This window comes from Leopardus geoffroyi, chromosome E3 (genome assembly GCF_018350155.1).
Source record: "Leopardus geoffroyi isolate Oge1 chromosome E3, O.geoffroyi_Oge1_pat1.0, whole genome shotgun sequence".
Lineage (NCBI taxonomy): Eukaryota > Metazoa > Chordata > Mammalia > Carnivora > Felidae > Leopardus > Leopardus geoffroyi.
This window is the reverse complement of record NC_059340.1, coordinates 29,562,244-29,585,962: the sequence shown is the minus strand read 5'-3', so window position 1 is coordinate 29,585,962 and position 23,719 is coordinate 29,562,244. Positions and strand designations below refer to the sequence as shown.

General features: G+C 56.5%; 2 protein-coding genes across 11 annotated transcripts in view; one reads left to right on the top strand and one right to left on the bottom strand.

Annotated features, from left to right (window-relative positions):
* Positions 1-618: 618 nt before the first annotated feature.
* NTAN1 (N-terminal asparagine amidase) lies at positions 619-13,705 on the top strand. 7 transcript variants are annotated; one of them, XM_045461299.1, is made up of 10 exons: positions 619-801; positions 6,909-7,011; positions 7,088-7,153; positions 7,432-7,540; positions 9,216-9,289; positions 10,441-10,494; positions 11,000-11,053; positions 11,893-11,990; positions 12,850-12,963; positions 13,364-13,705. In XM_045461299.1, exons 1-10 carry the CDS (start codon positions 721-723, stop codon positions 13,541-13,543), a joined length of 933 nt encoding a protein of 310 aa, XP_045317255.1. In that variant the 5' UTR covers positions 619-720; the 3' UTR covers positions 13,544-13,705. The 7 variants fall into 7 exon arrangements, with proteins under 7 accessions (XP_045317255.1, XP_045317257.1, XP_045317258.1 ...); XM_045461301.1 differs by having other exon boundaries at positions 627-801; positions 11,863-11,990; positions 13,207-13,705; XM_045461302.1 differs by lacking the exon at positions 13,364-13,705 and adding an exon at positions 13,120-13,149 and having other exon boundaries at positions 627-801; positions 11,863-11,990.
* A 551-nt stretch (positions 13,706-14,256) lies between these two features.
* Positions 14,257-23,719, bottom strand: part of PDXDC1 (pyridoxal dependent decarboxylase domain containing 1) — a 52,184-nt gene continuing 42,721 nt past the window's right edge. For all 4 annotated transcript variants that reach the window (XM_045461294.1, XM_045461292.1, XM_045461293.1 and 1 more), the window contains exons 15-23: positions 23,123-23,211; positions 22,081-22,186; positions 20,140-20,311; positions 19,159-19,277; positions 18,740-18,861; positions 17,697-17,789; positions 17,506-17,602; positions 16,454-16,558; positions 14,257-15,979 (exon numbers count right to left, since the gene is read on the bottom strand). In XM_045461294.1, the coding sequence (XP_045317250.1) occupies positions 15,720-15,979; positions 16,454-16,558; positions 17,506-17,602; positions 17,697-17,789; positions 18,740-18,861; positions 19,159-19,277; positions 20,140-20,311; positions 22,081-22,186; positions 23,123-23,211 (1,163 nt within the window). In that variant the 3' untranslated portion in view covers positions 14,257-15,719. The remainder of the gene's footprint in view (positions 15,980-16,453; positions 16,559-17,505; positions 17,603-17,696; positions 17,790-18,739; positions 18,862-19,158; positions 19,278-20,139; positions 20,312-22,080; positions 22,187-23,122; positions 23,212-23,719) is intronic.

Sequence of the window (23,719 nt, the reverse complement as noted above, 5' to 3'; positions counted from 1 at the left end):
AGAGCCCCTAGGTCACGAGCCTTGCGCCGGGGTACCTGTCCTTAGTAGGGACTGGACGGTACCTCATTGATGTTTACTCCCAGGGCTCTTGGCCCATCAGTGAGTGCCTGCTGTACGCCGAGCAGCAAGTGGTACTTGATGATTTCTAAATCATCAGTGGGGCTAGACTCTGTTTTCGCGGTTTCAGACGGCTTACGTTTATTCACTGAACACAATCCTATGGAGCAGCAGCACAGCAGGTTCCCCAGCTCGGATTAACGTGCTCAAGGTCACAATGAGGAGTAGTAGAGCCGTGATCTTGAATGGAGGCAGTCAGACCCCAGAGCCCGTCCTTGGGCCGGGACGGGTTGGCCGATCTGTGAACTAAGACTGAGCCGGGGGCACCCGGCGAAGGCTCTCTTCCAGAGCCCAGCTCCTCCCCCGGCTTTGACGCCCACGCTTTCGGGACTACATTTCCCAGCGCCCCCTGCGGAGGAGGCGGGCCGAGGGCCGTTCTCCCGCGTTTGGACTACATCTCCCATAGGGCCTTGCGGCCCGCCCCCGATTTCCTGAACCGCGCGGACCTGCGCCAGCCCCGTGGGACTTCACTTCCCGGCGGCGCCCGCGGGGGGGCGGGGCGGGGCGCGGCACGGCGGGGCGGCCCGGGGGCGGGGGCCGCGGGCGGCCCGGGGCTGGGGAGGCCGCCGCCTCCCTGGGCCTGCCGGGGCGGCCGCCTCCGCGATGCCGCTGCTAGTCGAGGGGCGGCGAGTGCGGCTGCCGCAGTCCGCGGGGGACCTCGTGCGCGCCCACCCGCTTCTGGAGGTGAGCGGGACCTGGGGGGGGGGGGCTCCGAGGAGGGCCCGAGGGGACCTGCCGGACGCGCCCGACTCTCCTCACCCCGCCGCCTCCAGCCGCTCTTCCCGAGGCAGGGTTTAAACTTGGCGCAGCCGAGCCGCTCTCGGCACGTCGGGAGCCCCGGCCGCCGGCAGCGATCTTATGCCTCCGCTCGAGGCATCTGTGGGGCTTTCACCTTCCTTGGGCCTCCGAGGGCACGTGCCGAGGCCTCTCTTTGCCGGAGGAGGGGCCGGCGGCCCAGAGAGGTTAGGCGGTTTGCCCGAGGTCGCACAGCACCGCGGCTGGAGGGTGCCCGGGGACTCTCGACCCTGGGCAGGCAGGTTCCCGCTCCGAGCCGGGCTTGCCCGTTGAGGCCAACCGGGGCAAGGGCCCCTGCGCGGGGGCTCTCACGGGGGCCCACACACCGCGGGGAGCGGCTTCCCCCAGCGGGCTTCGGGCAGGGGCACCTGGCCACTCCCTCGGGCTCCCCTCCCCACGGGCCTCCGGGTAGTATTTTTAGCCGTAAGAAAGGGCCCTGCTTCTCCCCAGCTGAGCCGTGTTGAGGACCACGCCCTGATGGAAGGGTTTGGGTTTTGTCTTCCTGCTTTTGTCCTCAAATAGGTCTCCGAACCCCTAATCCGTGCTTGTGCAGAGACAGTTTGGAAAGGGGTTCTTGAGTCCAAACCTTCCCCTTGTCCCGGATCTAGTTAGGGGGAAATCAGTCAGTTCATTGATTGGAGGGACATGCTGAGCCTCCACTGTATGTTGGGCGCCGTGTTGACCTCTTTCCTACAATCGGGGCGGACTGCTTTACAGCCTAGTTAGAGGGTATGGTTTCTAATCACAAATGGCTCGAATACGCAAACTGTTAAGTGCCCTAAAGGAAGAATGCCCCTTTTCCTTCTGAACTGGGAAGCAGAGGAACTTGACAGTCTGTACGCTCGGAGAAGGTATTTTTGAGGTTTCCTCTGGGACCCTTGCGCGGTTTGTAATCACTTTGTCTGCATAGGTGTTTTTTTTTTTTTTTTTTCTTTTCTATTGTCCCTTGATCTGTCCCCCAGAATGTAAGCTTCCTGAAGGCAGAGGAAGTATGTGTCACTGTGTGTGTCCTCAGAGCCTGGGGCAGCCGCTGGTAATGAATCTGCACTTTGTAATTTACTTGTTATATAAACGAATGAGCACAGTGACCCCTGAAAATGACCTGAAGGCTGAGGAGTTACCGGGAAAAGGGGACCACGCTGTGATTCGCAGCTTCCTTTTCGGGAAAACAGGAGGCACCTTAGCCAGCACCTCCTGGGCACTTAGCCGACACTAGGCCCTGTGGTAAGCACTTTCCTTGGGCCACATCGCCGGCACATTGTGAAGTCCCAGTAGGACTCACCAAGGGGAGAAACTTTCAGCTGCCTAAGGAGTTAAGGTGACGCTATCTTTATGTCTCTCGGGAAGTTTCTGTGATAGAAAGATCAGTGTCCAAGGCAGCACACTCCGTGTGGGGGTGGGGTGGGGGGGGGGAGGGATGTGACAGGCCAGGGTGGCCTGCCCTCTTGAAAGGATAGGCCGTGTCCTGGGGGCCGATTTGCATCACAGGAACCTGGGGGACGGGTCACTTAGCAGTCTTAGGGAAGAAGGATGGACGCATGGAAGAGATTCGAGTGGGGAGGAAGGAGAGAACATTCTAGGTGAGCAAGCAAGACTGCCACCAAGCGCAGGGAGGAAGCGCCCCGAGGGCAGGTGGACTGGCCAGGTTCCCTTGCGCAGAGAGGGTGAGGGGACGTGGAAGGTAAACCCAGGGAGGTGGGTCGCACCCGGATTAGAGGGGTTTTGGTGGATCTTTCAAGGAAGCGGGGGAGATGAAAAGTTTCATGGCTTGTTTTCTACAAGTCGCGTGTCCCCTTTGTAAGAGAAAAGAAAGCAGAAGTGTCACAAAGAAGAAAAAAAAATCATCTCTGAGCATTACCGTTATTCATATTTTGGCAAACACCCTTCCAGAGGTTTTTCTTTGTGTGGGAATGAGACCCTTCTAGACATGAGAGCATACTACCTCTTCCGTTCTGTGATGTGTCTTTTTCACGCCACACAGCCAGTCACATGCAGGACCAGCGGTTACTAGCCTGTGCCTAGCCACGCCCAGCACAGAATAGTCACGGCCTTGACGCGGTGGGACTTGCCCAGCCCCCGGGAGCAGGCGCCGTTCTGCTCCCATTTTACAGATGAGGACTGTGAGGCGCGGAGAGGTGGAAGCGGGTTGCCCGAGGTCCCACGTCCCCAAAGCGGCGAAGTCCCCATCGGGACCCTGGCAGGGTGCCTCTGAGTCTAGAACGCTGCAGTGCTCAGTGCGGTGGCCCCGGCCACGTAAGGCGATTTTCACGTAATGACGGTGAAAGAAAATGTAAAAATCACTTCCTCATTCCTACCAGCCACCTTCCAAGTGCCCCACAGCCACGTGGGGCTCGTGGCTACTGTACGAGACGGGGCAGAAATAGACGGCTGCCGTCACCGCACGAAGTTCCTCTGGGCCGTGCTGTCCGAGAGCCTTTGCTCTCAGCCGGTCACCGGATGCTCGGCCAGCAGCGTTGGCTTAAGTGTGGTTCCGTAGAATTCCGCGATACGAATGCACCGCAACTTAGTTCCTGCTTCTAAGCACGGAGGATATTTATAAATCTGCTGCGTTAGAAACAGTCACGGAGCTGAATCTTTGTAAACCCCTGTAATTATTCCTGCGAGTGACATCGCCCGGACTCCAAGGATTTCTGAGCAGGAAAGGGGCTGTGACAGAGCCGTGTGTTGAAGCAGTGATGCTGGCAGCCGCCGGGGAGGGCAGCGTGGACACGGGGGACCCCGGGGTCGGGACCCGGGCGGGCCTGGCGACAGCCACCCACGACAAACCTGCCGTCCGTTAATCCTCACACGACCTGAGGAGCAGACGGCACGATCCCCTTTTCCCGGAGGAGGAGAATGTGAAGAGCGGACGGAACAGAGCAGCAGGGGGAAGGGGCACGTGATTGTTTGTCCTAAGTGCCTGGGGAATCAGGGGTCCTCAGGCCCCAGCCCCACGCCAGAGGTCACGTGTGGACAGCCCGTCAGCCAAGAATGGTTTTTACATGTTTAAGTGGTGGGGCTACAAAAATCAAAAAAACACTATTTCAGGGCGCCTGGGCGGTTCAGTTGGTTAAGTGTCTGACTCTTGCTTTCAGGTCAGGTCAGGTCATGATCTCAAGGTTGGGGAGTTCGAGCCCCGAGCCGGGCTCCGCACTGAGTGTGGGGCCTGCTTGGGATTCTCTCTCCTTCTCTCTGTCTCTGCCCCTCCCTCCTACTCTGTCTCTCTCTGTCTCTCTCAATAATTAAAGAAAACCGTTAAGAAAAAATAGTATTACTTCATGACATGTGAAATTCAGTGAAGTTAATTCAGATTTCCGTGGCGCCCATAAATCACGTCTTTTGGGGACACGGCGACATCCGTTTGTTTACGTGTTGTCCCTGCTGCTTTCAGGCTACACAGCAGAGCCTAGTGGTTGCAACGGGAGACCGCACCCCAGCAGAGCCCAAAATAGTTCCTCTCCGGCCCTTTTCGGAGGAAAGTTTGCTGAGCCCCGGCCTAGGAGGGCAGCGCCGTGGGGCAGGAGCTGGGAAGGGAGGGACTACTGGACAGGAGGCTTTTTTCATGAATGTTAGTGTCCGGAGAGTATCAGAGGCCCAGAAGGCTGGCCAGTATTTCGGGGAGGGATTGGAGCTGACGGAGTAGCTCTCTGTGTTTTTCCACAGAGGAGAAGTTGGCTGAACTTTTTTCATTCCTTAAAAGCGGAAAACCAAAACAACATGTTCTTTTCGCTTTGCGGCATCATCTCTTCTGATAATTTATGCTCCTGTCTGTCTGGGACACTGGGGGGGGGGGGGGGAGGGTGAAGGGGGGGAAGAGGGTGGGGAGGGCGAGGGCGGGGGGAGCTGGGCCGTTGGGATGTTTGCTCTCGGGCACGCAAGTGGCAGTTCACGCGCACACACAGCTTTGCCTTTGGGGTGGTGGCCCCAGCGTGGACGTCTGTGGCCCCCATTGGCCCGGCCCCCTCCCCCCCCCGCCCCCGAAAGCACAGAGGCCAAGGTAAGTGTCCCGGGGCTAACGGAAAGGAAAGTGCGCGCTGTCCTGCGTCTAATTTCGAATCAAGGTGAGGTGACGAGCGTGTGACATGCAGAGCACCCGGGAGGCGAGGTGTTTACCGAGTTGCAGAACCGTGAGTCACGGCCAGTTCCTCCCTGACCGCGGCGGCCGAGCCTGGCCGACTGACACGGCAGCTCACTTACTCCCACTTACTCCTTCTCGTTTGTTCTGTTGAGGAGCCGCCGTCGTGCTAATGGCTGCCTTGTTTCCAGTTAACGAGAGTTTATTAAGAGAAGAAAACTCTGGGTAACGAATCAAGCGATCTTTTTTTTTTTTTTTTTTTTTAATATATCTTGTATCTTATTATTGATTAAGCAAGTGCCAGCCTCACTGGACACACCATGCTCAGCCGTGGCGAGCGGCCCGTGTGAGACCGTGAAGCCGGGGTCCTGGCCGGACCCCACCCACCTCCTCTGGGTTTGCGCATTTGGGTCGCAGTCTGTTCTTTGAGTCGACTTGTTGCAAGTCAGGAGGAAGTAGTGACCCGTCTACGTACCCCGTGTGATGTAATTTCTTGTATCGATCTGGCATTTTTGTGTTTTTTAACATTTTAGTTTTGAGGGAGGGCACCAGCGGGGGCAGGGCAGAGAGCGAGGGAGACACAGAATCCGAAGCAGGCTCCAGGCTCCGAGCCATCAGCACAGAACCCGATGCGGGGCTCGAGCCCATAAACCATGAGATCATGACCTGAGCCGAAGTCGGCCGCTTAAGCGACTGAGCCGCCCAGGCGCCCCAGTGTGGAAGACTTTTTAAAAAAAATTCAAATTACAGTACAGCTGACATACGGTGACCTGTTAGTTGCAGGGGCACAGAGCGGCGAGTCAACACTTGCACCCACGACTCAGGGCTTCCTGCGTAAGAATTTCTGCCAATACGAAGTGAGAGAAGGTTTGGACACCTGATTCCAACACAGCCTTTTCATGAATTTGCTGATTTAGGACGGGCCCTTTCTGGTTGTCTGCCTCGGTCACGGCTCCATCATAGCACATTTACGGAATCGGGACAAGGCCAGAGAGTAAATGCTAACGCACTCAGTCTGCCCTGTCTGACCGTGGCCGTGGCCAATGCTGGTGAATCTCCTCGTGCTTCCTCCCACGTGGCAACACTTGAGCCTTGTGATCATCATCGCAGAGTTTTAACTTTTAAATTTTTGTGACGTTTATTCATGTTTGAGACAGAGCATGAGCGGGGGAGGGGCAGAGAGGGAGACACCAAATCCAAAGCAGACTCCAGGTTCCGAGCTGTCAGCACAGAGCCCGACGTGGGGCTTGAACTCATGGACCACGAGATCATGGCCTGAGTCAAAGTTGGACCCTTAACTGACTCAGCCACCCAGGCGCCCTTATTTATAACTTCTAAAGGTTTTTTTTTTTTTTTACACTTTTTGTCAGTTTGCATTTCAAAACCATCTTTCCTAGTCTTCATTTTTCCTGACTGTGCAATAGCGTGAGTCTCTTTGGCATAACTCACCTCTGTCGTTCCGAGCCACCCGGGTGTGTGCGTTGGTAGGGGAGGGAGGTTCCCCGGTCCAGAGGTCCAGATTCCCAGCATGGGGACGACCAGCTTGGGGGCAGGGACGGTGTCCGCCTCTCTTGCACAAGGGCCGTGTTTTTGGAGCCGGCCAGGCCCTCGGGCCGACGGTCGGCTTCCCTTCCCGGGTGCAGAGCCCTGAGGGTCTCTTGCGCTTGAGGAGGAAGGCCTGCACTCTGGTCCCTCAGGCGCAGGCGGAACGAAGCCCGGGAGCTCACCGTCTCCTTTGCTCCGCCTCCCCCCACCCGTAGTGGCCGTAGTGGCCGCAGCCCCGTTCCCTTGGCCTTTCAGCCTGGTGGCACCCCACAGAGCCTGCGTCTCCCGCCCAGGCGCACGTCGGGCCTCGCCACCCCTCTAGGTACCCAGTCATCACTAATTTCCGTCCCTCTTTTATCTTGTTTTAATCGAACAGGAAAGAGCCAGACTTCTCAGAGGTCAGTCTGTTCAGCAAGTGGGACCCCAGGGCCTTCTGTATGTTCAGCAAAGAGAGCTTGCAGCGGCCTCCCCGCAGGATGGTAGGTTAGGAAGCCGTGAATCGGGCATCACCCCCCGGGGCTACTGGATGTTTCATTTTCTCTCTTTTCCAACCAGGCTCCATCTCCATCCTGGGTTCTGATGATGCCACCACCTGTCACATTGTGGTCCTGAGGCACACAGGTACGGCGAGCGAGAGGAAGGGCAGCGTTGCGTCTCTGCCCGCGACATTCCTGGTGTCCTGCCCGCAGCCGGACCCTGCCCTCCCCCCTCCCCACCCCCCAATCTGCATGGCATCTCCCTGGTACCCGGGTCAGAAGGGTGGGCGGGGCAGCACAGATCCTTCTGGGTCTCCTTCCAGGGCATTGACAGAGGAGGCGTCTGAAGGGATGGGAGTAGATCTGGCTCGAGCACGGAGCCCTCACCCAGAGTAATGTGAGTCGTTCCCCCCTTTGCCTCAGGTAACGGGGCCACCTGCCTGACCCACTGTGACGGAAGTGACACCAAAGCGGAGGTCCCCCTGATCATGAGCTCCATCAAATCCTTCTCCGACCACGCTCCGTGTGGAAGGTGAGCGCCCCGTTTCCGTGTCCCGTGGTGCCGGGCCCCGCGCTCTGTCACATAGAGGGGACGGCCGTGGCCGCCGCATGGAAGGTCACTGCCACGGCGACCGGCTCGTTCGTTTGGAGCCGAGCCGGCACAGCGTCGGTCCCTCGCCGGTGGCCGTGGAGCGAGCAGACCGGGTGGCGGGTGCAGGCTGGCCTGTGGATGAAGCTTTGATTTGGAACCTCAGCTTGTGTTTCTGCTCCCGTACCGTGGGATGCTCGCTCACGCGTCAGCGAATCCCAGATGCCTTCTCTTCGTTCGTTCCGGTAGCTGCTTGTCGGGTGTTTTCTCCCAGGGGGAGCTTGTTACAGGTGTCGGGGCCATAGCCGTGGCCCGTAGACAGACACCTGCCCCCGAAGTGCCCTGAAGCAAGGAGGCCGGCAGGAAGCAAAACAGGGTGTTCAAGGGTGGGAAGGACCGTGGAGGCCAAGGCAGGGAGGAACCCACCGTGGCGGGAGGGGGGTGCGGGTGCATTTTCCCGCGGTGGCCCGTCAGGTGGCCGCCCCCTCCCAACAGCTGTCACCCTGGAACACAGGGGACCTGGTCCCACGGCTGGGGGAGAGGGGCCCCCCACACACACCTGTGCTCCCTCCTGCCCCTCGCTGGGGAGAAAGTCTGGGGTGGCCACAGAACGGACTAGTCTGGTCATCTACACGTTCTCAGAATCCTAGGGATTTAACAAAAATAATAATAAAGCCCTTCTTCCTGGTGTTACTAGTGTCACCTAGGCCGGGCCAGCAGTGTCATTTTGCGCTGGGCCCCCTGGTGTGGTGCTGAGACGTGGCAGGAGGGATCTTTGGTCTGTCCATGGAACGCACGTGGTCGTGCCTTCCCAAGACTGGGAAGGCAAACCCGTGGCCCCGTGTCGAGCAAAGCCGTGGTGACCGCGGCTCGTCTGGCCCATTCGTGTTTGTGTGGGGTCACGTGATGCTTGTCCTCATGCCAGTTCTGGCCGGTTCGGGTTCCTCCCTTGGGTTGTCCCAGGCTGTGGACGAGGGGGCTCGCAGACAAGGGGGCACAGAATACAGGCTCAAGCACAGGAGTTTGAGAGCTGTGCTGTGCTAGTGTGTGCAGTGACAGTCCCCAGAAGGGCCACCCCGGGGGAGTAGCAGGGTTCCCCAAACCTAGAAAAGCTGGTTTGGGGGGGGGGGTAAGCATGGCCTGTAGAAACCGACCTGGTTCCCTTCTTGAAATTGGGAGGTGACAGTCCCTGGCTCCGGGTTTGCTGGACAAGAGTGAGGTGAGCGGTCCGCCAGCCCCCCTTCCCGGCCCCGCACCCCGGTTCCCCTTAGGCTGAGATGCCAAAGAGGTTTCTCCAAGTGCGCCGCAGCCCTATTCTAACCGAGGGGAGCGTCTTAAGCTCCGCATCGGGGCCGCTCGTGTGCAGGCGCAGCTCCCGTCCGCCATCAGCGCCCCCGGCCGCGTCCCCAGCGGCTCGCGCGGCCCTGGCAGCCTCCCCCGTTTCTCCCAGTGCCACCCAGACGTGTCCTCCCCGTCGCGAGGCACTGAAGAGGCCCCGGGAGGAAGCGCCGCTGCGGAGCGCGGCTTCGTGGAGGTGGAGAACCGAGGTCCCGAGCAAAGCCAGGGCGCCCCGCGGCCGGAGTGCTGGCCTCTGACCACCGTCCCGTCTCTTTGCCAGGCTGGAAGTGCACCTCGTGGGAGGCTTCAGTGATGACAGGCAGTTGTCACAAAAACTTACTCATCAACTTCTTAGTAAGTTCACGGTTTCCCCAACTTTGATGAAAACTTGCTCCCGCTTTTGTTTGGATCAAAACGGTACTTAGTGCACAGCCTCTCGGGGCAGCTGCTGGGAGCAGCCTGACTGGCTCGGCTTGGACTCGGACGGAGGGACCGAGCTAGGATTCAGGGGCCAATGGGAGGGGGACGAGATTTTCCTGGAAACAGTAGTCGACACGGTCCAAGACGGTAAACACTAGCGGTGAATAAGATGGTGAGCAGCCCTCTGGGCAGTGATGTCCGTTTTAACCTGCAGGAAGGTAAAACGCCGACGATGCCACCTTTTCCCGTTAAATTAGCGAGGATTCAAAAAAAGACCTCGTTCTGTGTTAACCGCGGCGAGGCGGCCCTACGCACCCAGCACTGGAACATACGTTGCTGTAACCTGTCGGCAAAGCACTTTGGCCCCGTGGCCTAAGTCTTAACAAGGTTCCTCTCCTTTGCCCTGGTAATTCCCCTTCTGGGAATCTGTTCTAAGAAAATAATCTGCAGTGTGCATGGAGATTCATGCCCAAATGCGGGCGGAACATCCTTTACGTTAGCAGTCTGATGTCCGTCAGCAAAGAAATTGCTAAGTAGCCATTAAAAAGTACTTGGGAAGAGGTGAATCGCACGGGAAAGCACACGTGGCCGCAGAGTCAGGACGCAGTTGTCTACGAGGCGCGGGCTCGGCAGTACACGGACGGTAGGAAACAAACACGGACTGTTAACTGTTGGGGTTGTGGGCATCAGAAGCCTGTGTCCTTGTACTGTGAAAGACCCATGTACTTACACTTGCCTGTGTTTTCCACGGTTTTTTTTTTTTTTTTACAGTGATCAAGTTTTTAGAATGGCTGGTAAAAAGAAAAAAAAGTTATTTAAGTAAGGGGTAAACATTTTCAGGGTCCGCTGTCCCCACAAACCCCTGAGAAGGAAGAGACGAAGGGGCAGCTTTGGTCACAGTTTCCTTTGGGCTCGAGGCTAGGGACGTGCCCGTCACCCGGGTTCCCTGGCGTCAGTTCACCGGAATCTGGCTTCCGCGCGCGGGTCGGGTTGTGGCGGAAACGGGAGCGGGACGGAGAGGGCCCGGCCCCATCTCGACTTGCTCAGCGGGTTTCTGACGTCCACTTTGAAACTTTTCATCGTAGGTGAATTTGACAGACAAGAAGATGACATTCACTTAGTGACGTTGTGTGTGACAGGTAAGTTCTGCCGTCCTTCCCCCAACAGCCGGCACCCTCACCCTTAAAGCAAGACCTCGCGCATGAGCCCCTCAGCCACAGGAGAGCCCCCTCCGCCCTCTGCAGCCAGTGGCCCGCCCGCCCCCCAAGCCCAAATCCCGCTCGGCCTCCGATGACATCCCGACCCCCACCCCCTTCAGCGCGGGCCCTCTTTCCTTCCTCGGGATTTTCAGACGCTTCCTCTGCTCCTGGGAAGGAGCCACCCACCACCACGCGTGGCAGGTGGCTGGTGGCTGAGCGTGTAGGGAGCCGGGAGGCGCTGACTCGGGACGCGGCACTCGTTTTGGTGGAAACCTGACGGCTCCGGTGGGACCTGGCAGGGAAACAGGAACACGGTCCCTTACATGTCCTTTTTCCTCCTGTTGCAGTGTGGGCTCCCTGTTGGCCTCAGTTATAGAAAAGGAAAGAACTGTTCAGTTTTTCTTAAAAATCACTCCTTAAAAAGCATTTTTCTTCGTTTCGTTAGAACTAAATGACCGGGAAGAAAATGAAAAGCACTTTCCCATCATCTATGGCATCGGTAAGTAGTGCATTTCTCGGAGGCCCGGAGGCCGGGCCGCGCTCCCAGGGCCAGCTTGACCCTGGCTCCCGGAGCCCCACCGGGGGCCCCGGGCAAGCAGCTTGCCTTCTCTGACCGCTGCCCACAAAACAGAGACGTCCGCTCCCTACGGCCACCGGGGACAGACGAGGTGGCAGCCGGGAAGCGGGGCCGTCTGCTCGCCCTTCTCCAGCCAGTCTCCAGGGCTGGGGCCGGGCAGGGAGGGGGTCGCTCCCCTCACACAGCGGGGAGCCTGGTGGGGTCCGGCGGGGAATAAGGGTCCTGCTAAGGAGAGAGCAGGCCAAGGAAAGGCCGGAGCGCTCTCCCGCTGCAGCCCCGGATCCCCGGAGGGGGAGAGCCGGTGAAACTTCCGCCCGATGTGCGATGGCCGAGCGGGGCGCACAGGGGGTCACCGTACTACTGCCTGTAGCCTGGCAGAGGTGCGTGGCGGGAACGTGCCCCCACCACCACCAGACCCGGACAGCACCCCAGGCCCCGCTTCTGCCCCCGGCGCAGCCACGGCGCTGGCCAGGGAGGGTCGCCCGGTGCCGGCCTGAAGAGCTGGCGCTTCCCGGGGGAAGAGGTCGCCCCTTGGTCGGGCCGGGGCCCCTGCAGACACGGGCTTGGCCGTAAGGTGGCGCTTTCCGTCTGCACAAAGGGGAAGCCGCAGCTGCTCAGCGACAGCGGTCCAGCCATACCCCTCTTCCCCTTCTTGGGGCGACCGGCCACGTTCGGTCACCCGTGGCCGTAGACGTGGTGCGGCTGTGCCAACTTTCCACTTGTACCTTTAGTCCATGCGGAGGACCTCTTTGTCCCCACAGCGGTCAACATTAAAACTGCAGAGATTTACAGAGCCTCCTTCCCAGACCGAGGCCCGGAAGAGGAGCTGCGTGCCGCCCGAGCTCTGACAGGAGGCCCAGTGAGTGAGACCCTCTGTGCTAAGGGGAAAAAAGGGGCGTCCCGCTCCAGAGCCTCACGTTTTATAGGCGTCAGGAACGAAACGTTTGTTTCTTGCAAGCTAGACCCCACTTCTCCGCTTTGAAGGCAGAGGTGTGAAAAAAGAGAAGGCGCAGATTCCTCACTGATGGAACGTTGACATTTTCGTTGGAGAGTGTGTGCGTTCACGGTGATGTTTTGCCAAACCTTTAACGTTTGTCAGATGCCTTTGCTGTTTCTCGAGCAGGGTAATAGCCTTGATTTAGCTAATATTCAGAACTTGTTTTAGTCTCAGGAACCAAAAGCCAGGGTTGCTGGTTAAGCTGAAAACTACCATTGACAAATTGGGGAATTCAGGGAATTGATTGGCAAATAAACACTTTCCTTGTTCCTGATGGGGCAGCCGGCACTGCGGGCTTTTAAGTTGCAAGGTGATTAGTTGCTGGGGCATAAGTAATGAGGAGGTGTTTTATGTGGCATTGAGGACCGTGGACTTGAGCCACACACACCTGGGTTTCTGTCCCAGCTCTCATGCTTACCGGCAATGTCGCTGTGGGCAAAGTGCTTGTCCGTTCTGAGCATCAGGTTTCCGACCAAAGTAGGAAAAATGCCGTCTTCCCAGAGGACTTTTGTCGGGACTAAACAAAAGCACGTACGTTACTCCCAAAGTACAATAGCAGACACACTGGAAGGACTCCATAAGTAGCGGCTTTGGTTATTAGACCGTTTAAAGCAGCTCATCCCTCCACGTTAACGTGGGACTGCGCTGGAGCTTGCACTAATGGTGGGGTTCGAGAAGCAGAGAACGTTCCTTGAAATGTCCTCGAAATGTTCTTTTTCAGATGATTAGTATTTACGACGCAAAGACAGAACAACTTCGTATAGGACCGTACTCCTGGATGCCATTTCCACATGTGGATTTCTGGCTGCAGCAAGATGATAAGCAAATACTAGAGGTGAGAACTTACAGGCTGGGGCGGTCTTAAATCTCCGCACCCTGGTTTCTTCATCTAGAAGAAGACGAAGGGTTTAGGCGAGAGCACAGCAGCCTTTCCTTCGGTGGGTGGGATTTACTTTTAGGATGCCTTCAGCAGACCCCATTCAACCTCTAGATCAGCCGAGAATAAGTAAGGTCCGGGCCGGGCACTTGCATGGGTCGAAGGAGTACACAGCCGACTGCTTTTTCCTCGTTAACGCAGTACACCTCCCGTCTTCCGTAACGTTACGACTTCTGTGTACGTGGTGACCTGAGACCATCCGGACTGTTTAAGAACCCGGAGACACTTCGACAGCTTTGTCAAGAGGGTAACAGAGCCAGCTTATTCCTCTCTCAGACCCAGAATCTTGTTTTTCCAGAACCTCTCCACTTCACCTCTGGCTGAGCCACCCCACTTTGTCGAACATATTAGATCTACCTTGATGTTCTTAAAAAAACACCCATCTCCAACCAACGCACTGTTTCCCGGAAACAAGGCTCTCCTCTACAAAAAAAATGAAGATGGTTTATGGGAAAAGATCCCTTCTCCAGGAAGCTAAACACGGGCATCACCAAAGAGCAACTTTTGGCCTGAGAGACACCACCATGGGGACCGTGGGGCCTGGAAAGAATACGAACCAGAATCCGCATCCGCTGAATCCTAGGTCTCCTTCCTTACTGTCCTTCAAATGACTTTAAAAATAAAATCTTATTTTCGCGAAGGCATTTGTCGAGGTGTGCTTTCTGCTTTGCTGAAGGGGACGCCCGGCCTTGCCTTTCGGCACCGAGGGCCCAGGAGGAGCCGCCTGCCGCTTGATCCTGCAAGCCGCTGTTTCAGACTTGGGGTAAGTGGTTCTCTTCCTGCTAAATTAGGGAATCAAGGGAACATTATACATAAGCTTGTTTGAAAAATGGTATTTCAAATGCAGCAGAATTCCGTGAGAACGTATCCATCTCACAGAGGGGTTTTCTGGCCCCCAAATATTTCAGTAGCATGAATTCCAACTGCTACTCCACTTCCAGGTGAAGGAGATGAAAAGCCCAGAAGGAAAACCAGAATCTCATCAGACTGTTCTGCAACAGAAAACAATCTGAGACTCCATGTGAGAGTTACACGAAGCCATTGCGAAGTCTGCTGTAGGTGTGAGGTCATTAAAACGGCCACAGCGTGATGTCTGCAGCTTCAGACTTTCCGAGGCCTTTATTTCTCTGAAGTTGCTATCCTCGGGGGAATCGCTCTGCCTGATGACCATTCAGGAACTGAACCCACAGGTTAACAATTTCAAGAACCTTTATTGAAACCAACATTCAAATAGTATCTTAAGGGTGAAATTCTGTTTCAGCAAAACCAATTTAGCAATTCCAAATATATATAAAAACATTGAAAAATTAATCTTGTTAAAGGTGATAATGTCCCCTTTCCCCATTTTATCTGCTATACTTCATTGCACCAAATAAACAGGGAAGACTTTTAATCATCTGCACCGAAAAAAAAGTTGCATTTTGACAAGTGCCAAAAGTCAGAAATCACATCAAATCGGTGTCTAATTATAGGCTTAATGTGGTTTACCTAAGGCCTGCAACACGACAGTCCCCAGCCCAGTGTGAACCCCCACCGTCTTGAGGCGTCCCAAAGCTTGACTTTGCTGGACTAAAGGCTCAGGGACCTTTACCTAGGAAAACGAAGAGGTGCAGGACTTCTGGAAAAGTAGAAAGAGGCAGTAATTAAGAGCTCGCTTCCAGTATCTCAGCAGTGGTCTGGCTTCACCAGACCGAGGGCCCAGGTTGTCTCTGAGTTGGGCCCAAAGGGGTGAGCTGCTCGTGGGGAGAAGCCACACACACTCCCGTGTAAAACAGGTCAAAGGTATACTTATTTTAGGGTTGAAACGTAACTGGGTGCTCCACAGCAGAGTTAGTATCAGGTCAAGACTCGCGTCTGTCGGCTTTTCAGATATTAAACATAGAAACGAGCACAGTGTGTATCTGTGTGCCAATTTAAAAGCTTTACCAGTATTTAAAAATATACATATATATGGCCAAGAGTTTTACAGTTACTCTTAATAGATAATCCTTTAATTTGTCTACAAATAGTATATAAAGGGAGGAATGGACTCAGGGCAGAGGGAAGTCGCTTGCCCACGGCCCTGCCCCAGCCAGAGCACACGCTCCTTTCTACACCTCGGAAGCGGCGGCGGGGGCGGCTCGGGCTCAGGTCGGCATCACGCCGAACCCGAGCCCGCCGTACCCCGCGGCCTGCCCACACTGAATGCTGACCCAAACAGATGGCGGAGACAGCGCTGCCTCTCCGGTGCAGCAGCACAACAGAGGACCCGGAAGGTTCTAGAGCTGACTTAACGAAAAGTTGTATGTAACCTCGTCACGGCTTACGCTTAGGTTTTAAAAAAATAAGCGCGAGCGTTTCAAGTGGCGGGCACTTGAAATTCTAAGTGTTCTTCGTGAACAACGAGTGTTTATGGGAACGTGGGGGAGAAATGGTACCACCTACAAGGACGTGGGCAGGAACCCCAGCTGTCATGCTACAGACCCATCCAATGAGACCAATCAACTGCCCGTCTAAAAAGCCTGGCTTTCAGGCACAGATTTGTGCAAAAATCCCAGCGAAGGACAAACAACAGTCATTTTTCTTGTGTTAGCTGTGGCACGGCTCACATTTTCAGTACAGCTTCATCTTCCCTGAAACAACACCCGGTACAGTCTCAAAGCAAACACTGGATTTTATCTTAAGCTCTCCGGTTCTTCTACCTGTGGACGGTCATCTTCCGGGCGCTGGGCCCCGTTCTGGAAGGCCCCCGTCCGCTCGGCCTCCTGCGGAGGGGGAGCCCCGGGGTGCGGCTCGGGGCCGCTAGGCTCCAGGCCATCTGGCTCCGGCGCCCCGGACAGATGCTCCAGCTTTTCTAAGTCTTCAACGTGACTGACTGAGCTGGTCTCGCTCAGAGCATCGGAACCTCTCAGAGACCTCTTAAAAGGCTTCTGGCCTAGAGAAAGATGCACGGACAGTGCTGAAAGCCCTCCGTCCAACAAGTGGTTGCTTTATTTAATCGCAACTGCTTCCGGAGACACCCCCGCGCCCCCCAGCTCTGAGGCCCCAAAGTGATGAGGTGAGAAATGAGAACCAACAGGACACCGACACGGCTCCCAAGGTCACGGTCAGGAGAAGTTCAGGCGAGTAAACACCAGGTTAAACACGATGCCAGTTCTCAAGACCCGAACTTCCCCCTTGGGCTGCCACGGAGAAAGTTCTCCCAGGCTGAAGCCCCAGGCTACTGAAATGGTTACAGGGACGGCTGGTCCTCAGTGAGGAGGAACAGGACATGGGGTCAAAGCACCAAGAAAACGCAGGAACACAGGTAACACCCAACAGGACAAGCCTCCCAAGACGCAAGGGTCTGTGTTCCCAAGAGAACCAACGGTTCTCTTCAGCCTTAATCAACTCAGAAGACGCGCTGTACCTGGAAGTCTCTGCTTGGCGCGAGTGCCCGAGGGCGTCTGCGGCGGCGTGACCCCCGCGCCTTGCGCCTTGTAGACGTACGTGTGTTCCGTGGACTCCAGGGAGCCTGCGAGGAAGGGGAGAGAGCGGTGTGCAGAGGCCCCCGGCTCCGGCCGCCCTGAGAGCCGAACCCCCGCAGCCTCGTTCCCCGAGAAAGTCGCTCTGGCTGTTGGGCCTCGCAGGCGGGCAGGGCAGAGCCCCCGGCCGTCGGAAGCGCGCCGCGAAGCGGAGAAAGCCAACCTCGTGGCCGCGCTCGCGAGGCCCAGCCCTGCCCGGTGCGTTTCACCCTCACGTCCCCAGGTGTCCTGGGCACACTCAGCTCCGGCGTGGCCCATGCGTGCCTGGGGACCACGCCCCGGTGGGAACGGTACTGTAGCAGCAGGGACCAGACGGCCCTTGGCTGACGGCGGGCACTCGGAGCAACACGGATCCTCTGTCACACTCATGTGTGCTCACGGTTTCCTGGGGGGGGGGGGGGAGGGGGCACGTGCAGGGAACTGTCCCCCCAACACAGGGAAGAAGGGGACCTGGAGGCGCACGTCACCGTCCCCAAACCCCAGCAACCAGTCCTCCTTGCGGGGTGCCTGGTTCGAAATGAGCTGGTCCAGGGCTACAGACTGGACTACAATCTTATCACCTCCCGTTACCACAGCAGCCCCTTCCTGGGGCAAAGCACTCACAGGGACGGCAGGGAGTACTGACACCCAACACTGAACACGACGCCAGGGGCACTGGAGAGTCCCGACAGCTGAGTGGCCACGTTCAGACCGGCCCGCAGGAAGGGGGGTCTGCCGCGGATGGGGGGCAGGGCGGGAGGTGGGGGGGACCTGCTTCTGTGCTGCCGCGGCTGCTGCGGCGGAAGAGGGCAGACCCACCAGGCCTCCCGAGACAGACGCAGCCCCGGAGGAGCAGGAGCCGCGCGCGCGCACCAGGCTTCCTGGCTTGAGTGGGGGATCCCGGGAACCCGGTCACGACTCACAAGGTCAACGGGACCCGGGGCGGCGGCGGTCCTACCTGCCGTTAAGTTGAAGGTTCTTCCCTTTTGTGAAGCTTGTACCGGAGAAAACCAATTGAGTACGGATCCCACGACAGGGATCTGCCGCAGCACCCCCTGCAGAGCAGAAGCACCGCTCATGAGCGTCCCGCCGGCCTGCTCCCGGCCTGACGCCCCCGACGCCCCCTGCGAGTCTGCTGCCCAGCCTCACCTCTTCCAGCAGCCGCTCCTCGTTCGCCTTCTGCAGCTGAACCTGAGCTTCCTGAATCCCTTTCCGAACCACCTCCGTCATGTTTTCCAGAAGCTGTGGTAGGACCGAGAAAGGGATTACTTGTCTAAGCTTCCTGCCCGGGACCGAGAAGAACTATTAACACAGCACCGGGGACGCTTTTCAAAACTGTTAGTAAACGGAATTCTACACTTCTGGATGCCAGGGTACGAAGTAAAACCGGCGAGTGAACACAAGAGGACAAAATGCCCCGCTAAGGAGGAGACACCTTGGTGACCGGCCCCATCTGCCAGGAGAAGGAGGAGAGAAACCACCTGCCCGATGATCTCAATGTCACATCCACAGAAAAGAGACACACGCGTCACAGTCATGGAAATGGGATCAGAAGTGACACAGCGGGTTGGGAGAAACTTCAGGAAGCCCACCCAACGATAAAGCCGGCTCCTCGGCCTCATGGCAGACTTCCCGCTCTCCCCCTCCCTAGCAGCCACGGGCCACCACGCATGCCTGTCTCCTCAGACCCATCCCGCTGTCGTCCCTCCTCTGCTCCTGAGTGATTCCTAGTGACTCACATGTCTGGTCTGCAGAACGTCCACCAGCTAGGTCTCCATGCCTGCTGGCCAGCAGAAGCAGGTCTATCCCTGGCGGGAAGTCCTGTCATCCGAAACACGTGCCTCACGCAGCCCCGGGTCCAGCTGCGACTGCAGTCTTCCCTCACCTTGTCAGGCAGATGCCACTGCGTCTTCCCCAAATGCTCAGCTACGCCTAACTTCTCCACGGCATTAGCCACCCTACTTGGCTACATGGACCTCTTCCCCCGAGCCACGAGCCCACTGAGGGCAGGGACTGCATCAAATACTCGGGGGGTTCTGGATTCCTGGTACAATGCTTGGCTCATTGGAACCATTTCTGCACTTTTTGGGAACGAACACGTATTTCTGAGGGTAGCTTCCTCCTTCGTGACCCCAGCTGGCTGCCCAGAGAAGACCCAGGAGAGGAACGAGGCACAGATTAGTCTTACAGACCCTTGAGTTTTCCTCGATTTCTCGGGCTGTGACCGCAATGGTCTCCACCAGTTCAGAAATGTCCACGTCATCGCTTGCCATCCCAACGTAAATACAGCTCTTCATGCTTTTGTACTCCGGGCCTGTGGGAAGAGACCACCGCCTGCCTTGGCTCCCAAGTCCTCGGTCAGAAGGCTGCCTGGGGCCGCTCTCCTGTACAATGGCATGACCGCGCAAAGGCACCTCCCTTACGGGGTGAGGACAAGGATACTAATGAGGACGTGGGTGCCCCAAGAGGCTGCAGAAGGGGAAGGGAGCTAGCTCACTCTAGAAAGAACTCAACTATCATTTCTTCCGAGGAAACAGAGCCCAACGGCCTTTAAGCCAGTTAGGAAACACCCTTTGGAAGTTCATAGTGGACTTATAAAAGTAGTAGTTACCCATTTTAAATGTAAGGTCAGATTCCAGTTCATTTAACTTTTTCAGGAGTCCAGCATGGATTTTCTCCCCTTCCGGATCTAATTTCAAACTGCTCTTATCATCATTAGCATGTTCATACCTACAAACAATATCAAATAACAGTATTTCAGTCTAAAAGATCAAATGCCTCTTCAGACACAGGATTGCAGGTAGAGTATAAGCTACTGAAGTTTTCAAAGGTGAGTTTGACAAATGGGCACAGGAGCCACTCGGAGCGTCTCAAGGCAAGGAAGGTACAAGTCTCCAGTCCACGAAGCTCAGGCCGGATCTGGAAGCCTCATCGTTTATAATTGAATCACGGAGTCTTACGGCACCTGGGTGGCTGTCAGTTGAGCATCTGACTCTTTTGCTTTTGGCTCCGGTCACGATGCCAGGGTCAGGCTCTGCACTGAGCGTGGAGCCTGCTTAAGATTCATTCTCTCTTTCTCTCTCTCTCTCTCTCTGCCCTTCTCCCCTACTTGTGCTAGCTTGCTAGCTCTCTTAAAAAAAAAAAAAAAAAAAAAAAAAAGCCAAGCAATTAGGGGCCTTCCCTCCTGGAAGGAGAGGAAAGCAGGCACAGGGCTAAGGGTACACGCAGCACTCCAGGGGACCGAGCGGCGTGCCCCACCAGTGAGCTGGTTCTCGGTCTTAGGGAGCCGTGCTGCTCCGTACCCCACAGTAGTAACCGTCCGTCAGCTGTGCACTCGTACGGTCTCCCCAGTAACCTGCGAGCCGGCACAGAAAGTACAGCGACAACTATTTCATGAGTGCGAGGGGGGCCACGCCGCCACCGTGCTGGGCTTTTCCACGTGTCCAAAACATCTCGCTGCATTTCCAGGGGACACCGACACCGTGACCTCACATATTCACCTCCGATTTCCAAGCTGGTCCACAAAATGACCCGCCAACAGTCTTGACACGGCTAAGAAGAGTCAACCCCCGCCAGGAGGCTGAACCCGTACCTGACAACCCCTATTCCGGGCCAGTTGGGGTCATCGACGTATAAGAGGCCCGCGGTCCCTGTCACCTCCTGCTTGAACTCCTCCCGCAGCTGCAGCGTGCAGGTCAGGACCGGCAGCTTGCTCTGGATGCAGGCTACCAGCTGATCCACGTCCTCTCCCCGAGTTCCTAAAACTGAGAACGACCCCGGGTGTTAGCGAAGAGCGGGAGGAAGGGCTCCCGCTTCCGCGGTCAGAAAGGTCAGCGGCCGCCGGGCCTCCCGTGAGCTGGAGCAGAGGTGTAACCTAAAAGCCGCTAAGCCCATAGGGAGCATCGGTGTTAACGACTGAGGCAGGTGGCATCCGGGCGCAGACGCCGTTCTGTCTCGCACCGAAGATAAGACCAGCCCCTCCGTGTGACGCAAACTCTCAGTCTCGGCCCAGGACTCTGCCGGAGTCTACGCACAAGGCTCCTCGCGCAGGCTACGAAGAGGCACGCACGGTAGCATCCCGGAGAGAGAGGGATTCTGGCAGGCGTGTGTGCGGGGCAGCAGGAGGGCGGGGTGATGACAACAGCACCAAGGACAGCCCAAGAGCCCCTGGGGCTGCAGGGAGCCCACCTCGCTGCCCCTCGCTTGCGACTCAAATGTGGCAAGTGACTACATTAAGCCTCAGTACGTGATGCCCGGCCTGGGGGCTGCCGGACCCACTGGCATGTTCTTCGGCTCAGCGCCCGGTCCCACGGGAGGGATTTCTCTGGCCATGGGTCCCTGGAACCAGGGTGCCACTCTGGCCCACGGCACCTGGTCTCCCAGTGTCGGAAGTGGGATGACCCCGGGGGCGGCTGGCTTCTCCCCTGGTGCTGCTTCGGATGCCAGCGGCTTCAGCCCAGGCTACTCCCCAGCGTGGTCCCCCTTGCCGGGCTCCCAGGGCCCCTCGAGCCCCTACGTCCCCTTTGCCAGGTGGTGCCACATCTCCAGGCCACTCACCCACATCTCCTGCCTACGAGCCTCGCTCCCCCGGGGGCTACACACCCCAGAGCCCCTCCTACTCCCCGACCTCTCCGTCCTACTCTCCCACCAGTCCTAACTATAGTCCCATGTCACCCAGCTACTCCCCAACTTTGAGATCTGGATGCCACCGGCCATCTTCATGATGGGCTTTTCTTGGCAGGACAGTTACCCACATTTCCCTATACTGAGGTCTTTGAGTAAATATCTTTCCAAAAATGTTGAAAACATTCCATGAAAAAACGGCAGACATTTTTTGAAAATCTTCATCTTGGAAAAAAAGATAAGCAGATTTTTAATCTGATTTTTAAGACCTACTCCACTATGGCAAACACGAGTCCCCCTAAGACATTTCACACATGTGATCTGGTTTCAATCTTCACACGGCTACAGTGAGGCCGCGGGAACAGTCCTGGAGGAGAAGCTCGCTCAAGATCCCACACGCGTGAAGCGGCGACAGAAGTATATGCGCCCAAGACTTTCTGTCACACAAGCCCACGCACCTGCCGCTCTACCGCTTTCCCAAACACCTAAACGTGGAGGCCCTCAACCTTCTCTGGTCCGCCCTAATCACCAGGGGAGCTTTAAAAAATAGAGACGCGTGGGCTCCATGCCCCATGGACCAGAATCCCCGGGGTGGGGCCCGGCCGCCGGCAGCTGGCAAAGCTCCATGGGCGAGTCTCACGTGAGGTGTGGCCGGAGAACCACGGAAGGGAAGACAAAGGGCCACGGGACGCCAAAACATAGGAACTCCAGTGACTTTAGAAGTCTACTTCTGGGAAGTTCTGCTGGAAAGCTCGTCTACCCAAATTTAGCCCAAAGGCAAAGAAGAAGCCTCTTCAAAGAAAAAGAGTATCACAAGGGAAAGGAAACCAGGCCACAGCATGGACCTGAACGGACACGTCAGTGTCGCTCCCGGAACAAGGGAGGACAACCGTGGAGAATGGCTGGTTACCTGCTGCTGTCGTCAAGGGGCTGAACCGAATGCACACACCCTCCACTTCCAGGTCCATGACGGTGAGGCCGCTCGCAGGCACCAGCTGCTTCAGCTGCTCTCCCAGCTGCGGGGACACGGGCAGAGTGACGAGGGCCCGCACGGAGGGACTCCCGGCTCTCCCCACAGGCCCTCATGCGCTCAGCCCCAGACCCAAGAGACTCCCGGGGGTGAGGTTCCCCGAATCTTCTCATTCTCTTACTTACGGCAACTTTTTTTTTAAAGAGACTAAGTTTTATGTTTTTAATTACTAAAAAATATAAGTTCATTGTAGGCAAATCTAGGAAATATGGGTGAACCCAAAGAATAAGATAAAAATGACCCACAACGCACCAGTGAGAATACCCACTGTTGACACGTAATATACCCATCCCGTTCTGTCTCTGTATTTTTCGTCGCCACGAAACGTTTTGTTCGACATGCTGTGTGGTAACCTGCATTTTTTCCTATAATCTGCGATGACCATTTCCTTTCTGCCGTATACGTCCAGCTAAACAGTTTATTCCAGCTGTTTCGATATCACGGCACAAACGTATCCTAACTTCCTCATGAAGCCCGAGGCGGGGCAAGAGCCCGTTAGGCTAGGACCGACACAGCTGTGGTGGACTCCCTGACACAAAAACCCCGGAGGCACAATTTCAGTGTCCCGAGGCAGCCACAGCACAGTGCATTCGGTCCACACTGTCAGGCGCCCGGTGGTCAGGGGGCTCTGGCTCTCGGGCCTCCTGACATCGCTCCAGGCGCCCACCACAGCCGTGGTCCCCGTCGTGCGGGTAGTCTGCGGCTTTACTACGTAGCAGCAAGGAAATGGTCACCGAGGGAATGATTCTGCAAGGCCCTGCCGGAATTCGCGCGGCATGCCGAGCAGTGATGTGATCAGAAGCCCTGGAAGGAAGCCCAGTGCCTTTGCAGAAGCATCCTTCCTACGGGCCCGACTTCCCAGACACGTCCACGCATCACTCCATCTGGGATGCAGACGAGAGCACGTGGCCCCCGTTCTTACCCAGCGGTTCAGGGCATCACAGGAATGTCTCTCCCGGCCGACCGTTGAAGGTGCCATGTTAGGCACCGGGACAGTTGTCGGCACTGGATCTGACACCAAAACACAGAAAAGAGGGTTCACCTTCCGGAAACACAGCTCCACACACGCTCCTCAAAGCCCCTTTCACTGAGCTCCCAACACTAACCCGGGAGAAAAGCCTCAAATACTACAGAAATCAAGTGCTGACGTCACAGGGAATGGATAGAAAAAAATGAGTACGTACATACAGGTGTAGTGTTCTCCATCCTTAAAAAGGAAGGAAATTGTCCCGTGCTCAATACAGATGAAACATGAGGGCGTTACATCAAGTGAAATAAAGTTACACAAAGACTCACATGTATGATTCCACTTCTATGGGGACCCTAAGGTAGCCAGACTCAGAGACACAAAGTAGATGGTGGCTGCCAGGGGCTGGAGGGGAGTGTCTAAGGGGTGTGGAGTTTCAGTTTTGCAAGACGTACAAGTCCCGGAGGGCTGCTGAACAACCACGTGAATCTGTGCAGCATTACTTAACTGTACACATTTTACCACAAGAATTTTTGCATGTGTTTATCTTAC